Source organism: Panulirus ornatus, chromosome 16, assembly GCF_036320965.1.
Source record: "Panulirus ornatus isolate Po-2019 chromosome 16, ASM3632096v1, whole genome shotgun sequence".
NCBI lineage: Eukaryota > Metazoa > Arthropoda > Malacostraca > Decapoda > Palinuridae > Panulirus > Panulirus ornatus.
The window spans coordinates 46,334,082-46,349,705 of record NC_092239.1 but is presented as its reverse complement, the minus strand read 5'-3'; the positions used below and the strand labels follow the sequence as shown (position 1 = coordinate 46,349,705).

Below are 15,624 nucleotides of genomic sequence, written 5' to 3'. Positions count from 1 at the left end.
CTCTCACCACTCTCTTCACCCCAACATTCTCTCTTCTTTTCTGAAAACACCCTACAATTCTTCACCTTCGCCTCCACAAGATAATGCTCAGACATCCCTCGTGTTGCACCTCTCAGCACATTAACATCCAAAAGTCTCTCTTTCGCGCGCCAATCAATTAACATGTAATACAATAACGCTCTCTGGCCATCTCTCTTCCTTACATACGTATACTTATGAATATCTCGCTTTTTAAACCAGGTGTTCCCAATCACCACTCCTTTTACAGCACAAAAATCTACAAGCTCTTCACCATTTCCATTTACAACACTGAAAACCCCATGTATACCAATTATTCCCTCAACTGCCACATTACTCACCTTTGCATTAAATCACCCATCACTATAACCCAGTCGCGTGCATCAAAACCACTAACACACTCATTTAGCTGCTCCCAAAACACTTGCCTCTCATGATCTTTCTTCTCATGCCCAGGTGCATATGCACCAATAAACACCCATCTCTCTACACCAGCATTCAATTTTACCCTTATCAATCTAGAATTTACTTTCTTACACTCTATCACAGACTTCCACAACTCCTGTTTCAGGAGCAGTGCTGCTCCTTCCCTTGCTCTTGTCCTCTCACTAACCCCTGACTTTACTCCCAAGACATTCCCAAACCACTCTTCCCCTTTACCTTTGAGCTTCGTTTCACTCAGAGCCAAAACTTCCAAGTTCCTTTCCTCAAACAAACTACCTATGTCTCCTTTTTTCTCATCTTGGTAACATCCACACACATTTAGACACCCTAATCTGAGCGTTCGAGGAGGATGAGCACTCCCCGCGTGAGTTCTTCTTCTGTTTCCCCTTTTAGAAAGTCAAAATACAAGGAGGGGAGTGTTTCTTTCACCCCTTCCCCTCCCGTCCCCTTTAGTCGCCTTCTACGACACTTGAGGAATGCGTGGGAAGTAATCGTTTTTCCCTATCCCCAGGGATATATATATATAGATATATATATATATATATATATATATATATATATATATATATATATATATATATATATATATTTTTTTTTTTTTTTTTTTTCATACTATTCGCTATTTCCCGCGATAGCGAGGTAGCGTTAAGAACAGAGGACTGGGCCTTTGAGGGAATATCCAGGTGAGGATACGAGATAATGTTCTCGACTTCCACACATTCTTCAAGGCTCCCAGAATTTTCGCCCCCTCCCCCACCCTATGATCCACTTCCGCTTCCATGGTTCCATCCGCTGCCAGATCCACTCCCAGATATCTAAAATACTTCACTTCCTCCAATTTTTCTCCATTCAAACTCACCTCCCAATTGACTTGACCCTCAACCCGACTGGACCTAACTCAATGTTGTATGGTTGCGAGACGTGGGCTATGGATAGAGTTGTGCGCAGGAGGATGGATGTGCTGCAAATGAGATGTTTGAGGACAATATGTGGTGTGAGGTGGTTTGATCGAGTAAGTAACGTAAGGGTAAGAGAGATGTGTGGAAATAAAAAGAGCGTGGTTGAGAGAGCAGAAGAGGGTGTTTTGAAGTGGTTCGGGCACATGGAGAGAATGAGTGAGGAAAGATTGACCAAGAGAATATATGTGTCGGAGGTGGAGGGAACGAGGAAAAGAGGGAGACCAAATTGGAGGTGGAAAGATGGAGTGAAAAAGATTTTGTGTGATCGGGGCCTGAACATGCAGGAGGGTGAAAGGAGGGCAAGGAATAGAGTGAATTGGAGCGATGTGGTATACCGGGGTTGACGTGCTGTCAGTGGATTGAATCAAGGCATGTGAAGCGTCTGGGGTAAACCATGGAAAGCCATGTAGGTATGTATATTTGCGTGTGTGGACGTATGTATATACATGTGTATGGGGGTGGGTTGGGCCATTTCTTTCGTCTGCTTCCTTGCGCTACCTCGCAAACGCGGGAGACAGCGACAAAGCAAAAAAAAAAAAAAAAAAAAATATATATATATATATATATATATATATATATATATATATATATATATATATATATATATATATATTATCCCTGGGGATAGGGGAGAAAGAATACTTCCCACGTATTCCCTGCGTGTCGTAGAAGGCGACTAAAAGGGGAGGGAGCGGGTGGCTGGAAATCCTCCCCTCTCTTGTTTTTTTTTTAATCTTCCAAAAGAGGGAACAGAGAAGGGGGTCAAGTGAGGATATTCCCTCTAAGGCCCAGTTCTCTGTTCTTAATGCTACCTCGCTAACGCGGGAAATGGCAAATAGTATGAAAAAAAAAAAAAAAAATATATATATATATATATATATATATATATATATATATATATATATATATATATATATATATATATATATATATATATATATATATATATATGTATATATATTGGGGAAGAGCAGTGTGGTTTCAGAAGTGGTAGAGGATGTGTGGATCAGGTGTTTGCTTTGAAGAATGTATGTGAGAAATACTTAGAAAAGCAAATGGATTTGTATATAGCATTTATGGATCTGGAGAAGGCATATGATAGAGTTGATAGAGATGCTCTGTGGAAGGTATTAAGAATATATGGTGTGGGAGGCAAGTTGTTAGATGCAGTGAAAAGTTTTTATCGAGGATGTAAGGCATGTGTACGTGTAGGAAGAGAGGGAAGTGATTGGTTCTCAGTGAATGTAGGTTTGCGGCAGGGGTGTATGATGTCTCCATGGTTGTTTAATTTGTTTATGGATGGGGTTGTTAGGGAGGTGAATGCAAGAGTTTTTGAAAGAGGGGCAAGTATGAAGTCTGTTGGGGATGAGAGAGCTTGGGAAGTGAGTCAGTTGTTGTTCGCTGATGATACAGCGCTGGTGGCTGATTCATGTGAGAAATTGCAGAAGCTGGTGACTGAGTTTGGTAAAGTGTGTGAAAGAAGAAACTTAAGAGTAAATATGAATAAGAGCAAGGTTATTAGGTACAGTAGGGTTGAGGGTCAAGTCAATTGGGAGGTGAGTTTGAATGGAGAAAAACTGGAGGAAGTGAAGTGTTTTAGATATCTGGGAGTGGATCTGGCAGCGGATGGAACCATGGAAGCGGAAGTGGATCATAGGGTGGGGGAGGGGGCGAAAATTCTGGGGGCCTTGAAGAATGTGTGGAAGTCGAGAACATTATCTCGGAAAGCAAAAATGGGTATGTTTGAATGAATAGTGGTTCCAAAAATGTTGTATGGTTGCGAGGCGTGGGCTATGGATAGAGTTGTGCGCAGGAGGATGGATGTGCTGAAATGAGATGTTTGAGGACAATGTGTGGTGTGAGGTGGTTTGATCGAGTAAGTAACGTAAGGGTAAGAGAGATGTGTGGAAATAAAAAGAGCGTGGTTGAGAGAGCAGAAGAGGGTGTTTTGAAATGGTTCGGGCACATGGAGAGAATGAGTGAGGAAAGATTGACCAAGAGAATATATGTGTCGGAGGTGGAGGGAACGAGGAGAAGAGGGAGACCAAATTGGAGGTGGAAAGATGGAGTGAAAAAGATTTTGTGTGATCGGGGCCTGAACATTCAGGAGGGTGAAAGGAGGGCAAGGAATAGAGTGAATTGGAGCGATGTGGTATACCGGGGTTGACGTGCTGTCAGTGGATTGAATCAAGGCATGTGAAGCGTCTGGGGTAAACCATGGAAAGCTGTGTAGGTATGTATATTTGCGTGTGTGGACGTATGTATATACATGTGTATGGGGGTGGGTTGGGCCATTTCTTTCGTCTGTTTCCTTGCGCTACCTCGCAAACGCGGGAGACAGCGACAAAGCAAAAAAAAAAAAAAAAGAAATATATATATATGTACGTATACATATATATATATATATATATATATATATATATATATATATATATATATATATATATATATATATATATATATATATATATATATATATATATATATATATCTTTTATACTATTCTGCCATTTCCCGCGTTAGCGAGTTAGCGTCAAGAACACAGGACTGGACCTTTGAGGGAATATCCTCACCTGGCCCCCTTCTCTGCTCCTTCTTTTGAAAAATTAAAAAAAAAAAAACAACAACAGGGGAGGATTTCCAGCCACCCTGCTCCCTTCACTTTTAGTCACCTTCTGCGACATGCAGGGAATACGTTGGAAGTATTCTTTCTCCCCTATCTCCAGGGATGATATATATATTTATTCATTTACCCTGCCCCGCCGCCGTCTCCCGCGCTTGCGAGGCAGCGCAAGGGAACAGACGAAAGAAACGGCCCAACCTACCCCCATGCACAATGCATACACACACACGTCCACACACGCAAACTTACACACCTATATATCTCAATGCACACACACATATACACACACAGACACATACATATATACCCATGCACACAATTCACACCGCCCGCCCCCACTCACCCCCATCGCCACCTCGCCACACATGGAACCCCCCCCCTCCCATGTGTGCGAGGTAGCACCAGGAAAAGACAGCAAAGGCCCCACTCGTTCACACTCATTCCCCAGCTGCCACGCAACAATGTCCGAAACCACAGCTTCCCCTCCACACCCAGGCCCCACACAACCCTCCACGGCCCACTCCAGACGCCCCACACGCCCTGACTCAATCCACCGACAGCACGTCAACCACGGCATACCACACCGATCCAATTCACTGAACTCCCCGCCCTCCCCTCACCCTCCCGCATGTTCAGGCCCCGACCACACAAAATCCCCCTCACTCCATCCTTCCACCCCCAACCCGGCCCCCCACCACTCTTCGCCCCCCCCCACCCCCGACACACACATCCTCTTGGTCAATCTTTCCTCACTCATTCTCTCCATGTGCCCAAACCATTTCAAAACACCCTCTTCTCCTCTGTCAACCACGCTCTTTTTATTTCCACATATCTCTCTTACCCTTACATTACTTACTCGATCAAACCACATCACACCACACATTGTCCTCAAACATCTCATTTCCAGCACATCCACCCTCCTGCGCACAACTCTATCCATAGCCCATGCCTCGCAACCATACAACATTGTTGGAACCACTATTCCTTCAAACATACCCATTTTTGCTTTCCGAGATAATGTTCTCGACTTCCACACTTTCTTCAAGGCTCCCAGGATTTTCGCCCCCTCCCCCACCCTATGATTCACTTCCGCTTCCATGGTTCCATCCGCTGCCAGATCCACTCCCAGATATCTAAAACACTTTACTTCCTCCAGTTTTTCTCCATTCAAACATACCTCCCAATTGACTTGACCCTCAACCCTACTGTACCTAATAACCTTGCTCTTTTTCACATTTACTCTTAACTTTCTTCTTTCACACACTTTACCAAACTCAGTCACCAGCTTCTGCAGTTTCTCACATGAATCAGCCACCAGCGCTGTATCATCAGCGAACAATAACTGACTCACTTCCCAAGCTCTCTCATCCACAACAGACTTCATACTTGCCCCTCTTTCCAAAACTCTTGCATTCACCTCCTTAACAACCCCATCCATAAACAAATTAAGCAACCATGGAGACATCAAACACCCCTGCCGCAAACCTACATTCACTGAGAACCAATCACTTTCCTCTCTTCCTACACATACACATGCCTTACATCCTCGATAAAAACTTTTCACTGCTTCTAACAACTTGCCTCCTACACCAAATATTCTTAATACCTTCTACAGAGCATTTCTATCAACTCTATCATATGCCTTCTCCAGATCCATAAATGCTACATACAAATCCTTTTGCTCTTCTAAGTATTTCTCACATACATTCTACAAAGCAAACACCTGATCCACACATCCTCTACCACTTCTGAAACCACACTGCTCTTCCCCAATCTGATGCTCTGTACATGCCTTCACCCTCTCAATCAATACCCTTCCATATAATTTACCAGGAATACTCAACAGATTTATACCTCTGAAATTTGAGCACTTGCTCTTATCCCCTTTGCCTTTGTACAATGGCACTATGCTCGCATTCCGCCAATCCTCAGGCACCTCACCATGAGTCATACATACATTAAATAACCTTACCAAACAGTCAACAATACAGTCAACCCCTTTTTTAATAAATTCCACTGCAATACCATCCAAACCTGATGCCTTGCCGGCTTTCATCTTCCGCAAAGCTTTTACTACCTCTTCTCTGTTTACCAAATCATTTTCCCTAACCCTCTCACTTTGCACACCACCTCGACCCAAACACCCTATATATGCCACTCTATCATCAAACACATTCAACAAACTTTCAAAATACTCACTCCATCTCCTTCTCGCATCACCACTACTTGTTATCACCTCCCCATTTGCGCCCTTCACTGAAGTTCCCATTTGCTCCCTTGTCTTACGCACTTTATTTACCTCCTTCCAGAACATCTTTTTATTCTCCCTAAAATTTAATGATACTCTCTCACCCCAACTCTCATTTGCCCTCTTTTTCACCTCTTGCACCTTTCTCTTGACCTCCTGTCTCTTTCTTTTATACATCTCCCACTCAAATGCATTTTTTTCGTGCAAAAATCGTCCAAATGCCTCTCTCTTCTCTTTCACTAATAATCTTACTTCTTCATCCCACCACTCACTACCCTTTCTAATTAACCCACCTCCTACTCTTCTCATGCCACAAGCATCTTTTGCGCAATCCATCACTGATTCCCTAAATACATCCCATTCCTCCCCCACTCCCCTTACTTCCATTGTTCTCACCTTTTTCCATTCTGTACTCAGTCTCTCCTGTTACTTCCTCACACAAGTCTCCTTCCCAAGCTCACGTACTCTCACCACCCTCTTCACCCAACATTTACTCTTCTTTTCTGAAAACCCATACAAATCTTCACCTTAGCCTCCACAAAATAATGATCAATTTTTATATATATATATAAATAAATATTTTTTTTTATTATACTTTGTCGCTGTCTCCCGCGTTTGCGAGGTAGCGCAAGGAAACAGACGAAAGAAATGGCCCATCCCCCCCCCCCATACATATGTATATACATACGTCCACACACGCAAATATACATACCTACACAGCTTTCCATGGTTTACCCCAGACGTTTCACATGCCTTGCTTCAATCCACTGACAGCACGTCAACCCGGTATACCACATCGCTCCAATTCACTCTATTCCTTGCCCTCCTTTCACCCTCCTGCATGTTCAGGCCCCGATCACACAAAATCTTTTTCACTCCATCTTTCCACCTCCAATTTGGTCTCCCTCTTCTCCTCGTTCCCTCCACCTCCGACACATATATCCTCTTGGTCAATCTCTCCTCACTCATTCTCTCCATGTGCCCAAACCATTTCAAAACACCCTCTTCTGCTCTCTCAACCACGCTCTTTTTATTTCCACACATCTCTCTTACCCTTACGTTACTTACTCGATCAAACCACCTCACACCACACATTGTCCTCAAACATCTCATTTCCAGCACATCCATCCTCCTGCGCACATCTCTATCCATAGCCCACGCCTCGCAACCATACAGCATTGTTGGAACCACTATTCCCTCAAACATACCCATTCCCTCAAACATATATATATATATATATATATATATATATATATATATATATATATATATATATATATATATTCATATATGGGGAGGTGATAACAAGTAGTGGTGATGTGAGAAGGAGATGGAGTGAGTATTTTGAAGGTTTGTTGAATGTGTTTGATGATAGAGTGGCAGATATAGGGTGTTTTGGTCGAGGTGGTGTGCAAAGTGAGAGGGTTAGGGAAAATGATTTGGTAAACAGAGAAGAGGTAGTGGAAGCTTTGCGGAAGATGAAAGCCGGCAAGGCAGCAGGTTTGGATGGTATTGCAGTGGAATTTATTAAAAAAGGGGGTGACTGTATTGTTGACTGGTTGGTAAGTTTATTTAATGTATGTATGACTCATGGTGAGGTGCCTGAGGATTGGCGGAATGCGTGCATAGTGCCATTGTACAAAGGCAAAGGGGATAAGAGTGAGTGCTCAAATTACAGAGGTATAAGTTTGTTGAGTATTCCTGGTAAATTTCATGGGAGGGTATTGATTGAGAGGGTGAAGGCATGTACAAAGCATCAGATTGGGGAAGAGCAGTGTGGTTTCAGAAGTGGTGGAGGATGTGTGTATCAGGTGTTTGCTTTGAAGAATGTGTATGAGAAATACTTAGAAAAGCAAATGGATTTTTATGTAGGATTTATGGATCTGGAGAGGGCATATGATAGAGTTGATAGAGATGCTCTGTGGAAGGTATTAAGAATATATGGTGTGGGAGGAAAGTTGTTAGCAGCAGTGAAAAGTTTTTATCGAGGATGTAAGGCATGTGTACGTGTAGGAAGAGAGGAAAGTGATTGGTTCTCAGTGAATGTAGGTTTGCGGCAGGGGTGTGTGATGTCTCCATGGTTGTTTAATTTGTTTATGGATGGGGTTGTTAGGGAGGTAAATGCAAGAGTTTTGGAAAGAGGGGCAAGTATGAAGTCTGTTGGGGATGAGAGAGCTTGGGAAGTGAGTCAGTTGTTTTTCGCTGATGATACAGCGCTGGTGGCTGATTCATGTGAGAAACTGCAGAAGCTGGTGACTGAGTTTGGTAAAGTGTGTGGAAGAAGAAAGTTAAGAGTAAATGTGAATAAGAGCAAGGTTATTAGGTACAGTAGGGTTGAGGGTCAAGTCAATTGGGAGGTGAGTTTGAATGGAGAAAAACTGGAGGAAGTGAAGTGTTTTAGATATCTGGGAGTGGATCTGGCAGCGGATGGAACCATGGAAGCGGAAGTGGATCATAGGGTGGGGGAGGGGGCGAAAATTCTGGGGGCCTTGAAAAATGTGTGGAAGTCGAGAACATTATCTCGGAAAGCAAAAATGGGTATGTTTGAAGGAATAGTGGTTCCAACAATGTTGTATGGTTGCGAGGCGTGGGCTATGGATAGAGTTGTGCGCAGGAGGATGGATGTGCTGGAAATGAGATGTTTGAGGACAATGTGTGGTGTGAGGTGGTTTGATCGAGTGAGTAACGTATGGGTAAGAGAGATATGTGGAAATAAAAAGAGCGTGGTTGAGAGAGCAGAAGAGGGTGTTTTGAAGTGGTTTGGGCACATGGAGAGAATGAGTGAGGAAAGATTGACCAAGAGGATATATGTGTCGTAGGTGGAGGGAAGGAGGAGAAGAGGGAGACCAAATTGGAGGTGGAAAGATGGAGTGAAAAAGATTTTGTGTGATCGGGGCCTGAACATGCAGGAGGGTGAAAGGAGGGCAAGGAATAGAGTGAATTGGAGCGATGTGGTATACCGGGGTTGACGTGCTCTCAGTGGATTGAATCAAGGCATGTGAAGCGTCTGGGGTAAACCATGGAAAGCTGTGTAGGTATGTATACTTGCGTGTGTGGACGTATGTATATACATGTGTATGGGGGTGGGTTGGGCCATTTCTTTCGTCTTTTTCCTTGCGCTACCTCGCAAACGCGGGAGACAGCGACAAAGTATAATATATATATATATATATATATATATATATATATATATATATATATATATATATATATATATATATATATATATATATATATATATATCCTTGGGGATAGGGAAGAAGGAAGAATACTTCCCACGGATTCCTCACATTTCCTAGAAGGTGACTAAAGGGGAAGGGAGCAGCTGCCTGGAAACTCTCCCCTGCTTTTTTTTTTAACTTTCACGCGGTAAGTGTTCATCCTCCTCGAAGGCTCAGATTGGGTGTCTAAATGTGTGTGGAGGTAATCAAGATGAGAAAAGGTGAGAGATAGGTATTAGGGTTGAGGAAAGGAACCTGGATGTTTTGGCTCTGAGTGAAATTATGCTCAACGGTAAAGGGGAAGAATTGTTTTGGAATGTATTGGCGGTAGACTCAGGGGTTAGTTAGAGGAGAAGAGCAAGGAAGGAGTATTGGTAGGAGTATTTGATAGTGTAAGAAAGTTAACTGTAGATTGATATGTGTAAAATTGAAACTGGATAGAGATGTGTGATTATTGGTGCATATTCATTTGGGCATGAGAAGAAAGATCAGAGAGGCTAGTGTTTTGGTACTAGCTGAGTGAGTGTGTTAATAGTTTTGATGCACGAGAACGGGTTGTAGCGATGTGTGATTTGAATGCAAAGGTGATTAATATGGCAGTTGGGGGAACATTTTTTGTACATAGGGTGTCCATATGTTGTAAATGGAAATGGTGAAGAGCTTGTAGATTTTTGTGCAGAAAAAGGACTGGTGATTCGGAATACCTCGTTTAGAAAGAGAGATATACATAAGTATACGTATGTAAGTAGGAGAGATGGCCAGAGAGCGTTATTGGATTACGTGTTAATTGATAGGCTTGTGAGAGAGAGACTTTTGGATGTTAATATGCTGAGAGGTATAACTGGAGAGATGTCTGCTCATTATCTTTTGGAGACGAAGGTGAAGATTTGTAGATGTGTTCAGAATAGAAGAGAGAACGTTGGGGTGAAGGGAGTGGTGTGAGTAAGTGAGCTTGAGAAGGAGACATGTGTGAGGAAGTACCAGGAGAGAATGAGTATAGAATCGGAAAAGGTGAGAAGAAAGGCGGTAAGGGGAGTGGGGGAGGAATAGGATGTATTAAAGGAAGCAGTGATGGCTTGCGCAAAAGATTCTTGTGGCATGAGAAGCGTGGGAGGTGGGCAGATTAGAAAGGGTAGTGAGTGGTGGGACGAAGAAGTAAGATTATTAGATAAAGCGAAGAGAGAGGTATTTGGATGATTTTTGCAGGGAAATAATGCAAATGAGTGGAAGATGTATAAAAGAAAGAGGCAAGAGGTCAAGAGAAAGGTGCAAGAGTTGAAAAAGAGGGCAAATGAGAGTTAGGGTTAGAGAGTATCTTTAAATTTTAGGAAGAATGAAAAAATGTTTTGGAAAGAGGTAAATAAAGTGCGTAAGACAAGGGAACAAATGGAAACTTCAGTGAAGGGGGGCTAATGGGGAGGTGATAAAAGTAGTGGTGGTGTGAGAAGGAAGTTAGGTGAGTATTTTGAAGGTTTGTTGAATGTGTTTGATGGTAGAGTGGCAGATATAGGGTGTTTGGTCAAGGTTGTGTGGAAAATGAGAGGTTTGGGGAAAATGATTAGGTAAACAGGGAAGAGGTAGTAAAAGCTTTGCGGAAGATGAAAATCGGCAAGGCAGCGGGTTTGGATGGTATTGCAGTGGAATTTATTTAAAAAACAGGGTGACTGTATAGTTCACTGGTTGATAAGGTTATTTAATGTATTGTTGACTCATGATGAGTTGCTTGAAGGTTGGCGGAATGCTTGCATAGTGCCATTGTACAAAGGCAAAGGTGATGAATGTGAGTACTCAAATTACAGAGGTATAAGTTTGTTGAGTATCCCTGGGAAATTATATGGGAGGGTATTGATTAAGAGCGTGAAAGCATGTACGGAGCATCAAATTGGGGAATAGCAATGTGGTTTCAGAAGTGGTAGAGGATGTGTGGATCAGGTGTTTGCTTTGAAGAATGTATGTGAGAAATACTTATAAAAGTAAATGGATTTGTATGTAGCTTTTATGGATCTGGAGAAGGTATATGATAGATTTGATAAAGATGCTCTGTGGAAGGTATTGAGAATATATGGTGTGGGAGGGAAGTTGTTAGAAGCAGTGAAAAGTTTTAATCGAGGATGTAAGGCATGTTTATGTGTAGGAAGAGAGGAAAGTGATTGGTTCTCAGTGAATGTAGGTTTGCGGTAGTGGTGCGTGATGTCTCCATGGTTGTTTAATTTTTTACGGATGTTGTTATTAGGGAGGTGAATGCAAGAGTTCTGGAAAGAGGGGGCAAGTATGCAGTCTGTTGTGGAGGAGACAGCTTTGGAAGTGAGTCATTTGTTGTTCGCTTACGATAAAGCGCTGGTAGCTGATTAGTGTGAGAAACTGCAGGAGCTGGTGATCGAGTTTGGTAAAGTGTGTGAAAGACGAAAGGTGAGAGTAAATGTGAATAAGAGCAAGGTTATTAGGTACAGTACGGGTGAGGGACAAGTTAATTAGGAGGTAAGTTTGAATGGAGAAAAACCGGAGGAAGTGAAGTGTTTTAGATATCTGGAAGTGGATTTGTCAGCGGATGGAACCATGGAAGCGGAATTGAATCATACGGTGGGGAAGGGGGAAAAAGTTCTGGTAGCGTTGAAAAATGTGTGGAAGTAGAGAACTTTATCTCGGAAAGGAAAAATGGGTATGTGTGAAGGAATAGTGGTTCAAAAAATGTTATATGGTTGCGAGGCGTGGGCTAATGATAGAGTTGTGCGGAGGAGGGTGGATGTGCTGGAAATGAGATGTCTGAGGACAATATGCGGTGTGAGGTGGTTTGATCAAGTAAGTAATGGAAGGATAAGAGGGATGTGTGGTTATAAAAGGAGTGTGGTTGTCAGAGCAGAAGAGGGTGTTTTGAAATGCTTTGGTCACATGGAGAGAATGAGTGAGGAAAGATTGACCAAAAGGATATATTTGTCAGAGGTGGAGGGAACGAGGAGAAGTGGGAGACCAAATTGGAGGTGGGAAGATAGAGTGAAGAAGATTTTGAGTGATCGGGGCCTGAACATGTAGGAGGGTGAAAGGCGTGCAAGGAATAGAATGAATTGGAACGATGTGGTATACCGGGGTCGACGTGCTGTCAATGGATTGAACCAGGGCATGTGAAGCGTCTGGGGTAAATCATGGAAAGTTCTGTGGGGCCTGGATGTGGAAGGGGAGCTGTGGTTTCGGTGCAATATTACATGACAGCTAGAGGGTGAGTGTGAACGAATGTGGTCTTTGTTGTCTTTTCCTAGCGGTACCTCGCACACATGAGTGGGGAGGGGGTTGTTATTTCAAGTGTGGTGGGGTGTCTATATAGGAATCGATGAGGGCAGACAGTAAGAATTATGTGTATGTGTGTATATGTATGTATATTTATGTGTATGTGGGTGGGTTGGGCCATTCTTTCGTCTGTTTCCTTGCGCTACCTCGCTAACGCGGGAGACAGCGACAAAGCAAATAATATATATATATATATATATATATATATATATATATATATATATATATATATATATATATATATATATATATATATATATATATATTCACTTGCGTTCGCGCGTGTGTGTGTGTGTGTTTCTGTGTGTGTGTTTTTATATATATAGTTAACATAACGTTACATACCACCTAGGCGCATGAGTGCAGGTGTGGCAGCTGTTGTAGTGGTTGAGGCAGGAAGTTTGTTGTCCGAGGATCAGGAGGCACATGACCACCTTCTCCAGGCGTTGTGGGGGGGCACAAAAACCTCCTGCTCTGCACTCATCCTCGACCTCATCTCTTCCACCACAGACAATAACAACGGCACCCATCTCGCCCTCAGGTAATGTACACAGATCCACGCGTTACATGTCTCGCCAATGGTAAATGTCTTTCCTCGACTTTAATACGAAGGACTCTCATATTTTAGACACCAAAGACTGCCCTGGTTCATGAGGAATATATAAATAGATAATATAGAATGAATGAAATGCTATAGGTGATAGTCTACATCCTTCCTGAAATTGGATCGTTACAAATAAACACTGTGTTGTATTTGTGATGATTTAGACATAGTTGAACCTGGACTGGAAGAAATGAATGTGTTAGAGAAAGAGGGAATTTACGCCTTTATTTCTGCAATAATTCCGTTTGTTATGCGTTCAATAGAGACAAAAGTATTAACAAAGGTGTGACAGCTACCTACGTTAGGGAATTCAAAAAAAGAGTTTCGACACTTATTCCAATCAGCATTATTACAGGAAAAACATTTTACGTTTAGAAGGATCTTCTGGTTGAGGAGGTGCAGTTAATGCAGATACATTAATGAGAGCTGTTGGTCTGATGAACTAAGTGTGATGAGACTGTGCAGCTAAATTGTGAAGAAGGAGATGTGGAAAACAGATCCGGAGAGTAAGGAGAGAGGTTACGGAATCTGACTGTGGTGGGTGTTAATTTGTTTCATGTCATTATAGACAAATGTAAGTCATGTGTTATAATAATACATTCCTCTCTGCAGGCTGATGAAATCATCTGGGTTGTGGCAGCGACCAGAGACTCGCGTGGTGATCGTGGGTGACAGGGCAACAGTGAGGGACGTCCTCCTGCACTCTAGCCTCCGCAACACCATCCACGCCCTCTACCTGGCAATACAGAAACCAGTCCCCCGCACTCCACCACTACCCAGGAGCAGCTCACGCCTAAACAAGGCCATCCAGTATGAAGGTCGGTATACGCTTCAGTGGACATTTGTAGATTACCATCATGTAAAGGCGCTAATTCTGCTCGAGTTTACTTTACTGTTAGTAAAAAGTCATCGTAGTCGAGGCTGTATCACTGGGAGTAGAGACGCTTGAACTAAATTCTTATTCCAGATTAGTCTAAATTTCCTTGCTACTGAAAGTAGTGCAGCCTTGGGGTGCAGGAGCCTTTAGAAAAGTTCTAGATAACATCATAACTCTTTCACAGAAACCGTTTCTGTGATAGTTATATATGAAATAAAATTAAGTTAGTATGTATGTATGTATGTATGCTTGTCTATATGTATTCTGCTTAAGAAGTACCTTCTATATTCTATGGGGCTACCGCAGGTCATAGAATTAAGTGATACTGTGTGAGTGTGTCTGTATGGGAAGAGAATGTAGGGCACCGAAATATTCAGTTTCCAGTGTCTTCGATGCGGTTGTTGCATCCTGGGAATGAAGGGTCTTGTGATTTGCTAAAACAGTGATGAATATCTTGGAGGAACGAGTGGTTACCAGAGCACAGACGGAGAGCGTACCTCGCGCAAGTATGGAGCGCAGTTTCTGATAAGCACATCTAACGGTCAGGTTGGTTTTTAAAACTAGGTTGGGTTTGAGAGGACAGTTGTTTGGTGCTTGTTAGGTGATTTCGGCGGATGGATATTTTGTCAATATTGCGATTGATGAGGTTGGAGAGGATCTGTGAAGATAGGATTCTGAAGTGTTATGCAGGAGTTAAGTTTTTCTCCCTCCGTAAAGGTCGCTTAGATATTGGTTTGGCTAAGAAGGTTCTAGTGCTGTTGCAAAGGCTGAACGCGAACCATGTTGAGGAAGGATGGTATTCAAAGTTTTGCGGCTTCATTGTGTGGAGTTTTGTGGAAGTCAAAGATTGTTCTGAAACTTCTGTTTTTCGAGGCTTAAAGCTATTCTGTATCAAGTTTTGAACTAGTGGATGACCAGCCAGATGAAACATAGTTTAGGATGAAGCGAATGAAGTGGTTGTAAATGATACTAATGAATACACGTTCTTGTCCTAATCTGGTACCAGTAAATGTTCTGAAAGTGTTAATATATATTTTTTTTTTTTTTTTTTTTTATACTTTGTCGCTGTCTCCCGCGTTTGCGAGGTAGCGCAAGGAAACAGACGGAAGAAATGGCCCAACCCCCCCCATGCACATCTATATACATACGTCCACACACCCAAATATACATACCTACACAGCTTTCCATGGCTCACCCCAGACGCCCGATTCAATCCACTGACAGCACGTCAACCCCGGTATACCACATCGCTCCAATTCACTCTATTCCTTGCCCTCCTTTCACCCTCCTGCATGTTCAGGCCCCGATCACACAAAATCTTTTTCACTCCATCTTTCCACCTCCAATT

At 42.6% G+C, this 15,624-nt stretch overlaps 1 protein-coding gene across 1 annotated transcript in view; it reads left to right on the top strand.

The window, feature by feature from the left end:
• Nucleotides 1-13,151: 13,151 nt before the first annotated feature.
• LOC139753929 (glutamate receptor ionotropic, delta-1-like) overlaps nucleotides 13,152-15,624 on the top strand; it is a 74,381-nt gene continuing 71,908 nt past the window's right edge. The window contains exons 1-2 of the mRNA XM_071670888.1: nucleotides 13,152-13,336; nucleotides 14,012-14,209. Of these exons, the coding sequence (XP_071526989.1) occupies nucleotides 13,152-13,336; nucleotides 14,012-14,209 (383 nt within the window). The remainder of the gene's footprint in view (nucleotides 13,337-14,011; nucleotides 14,210-15,624) is intronic.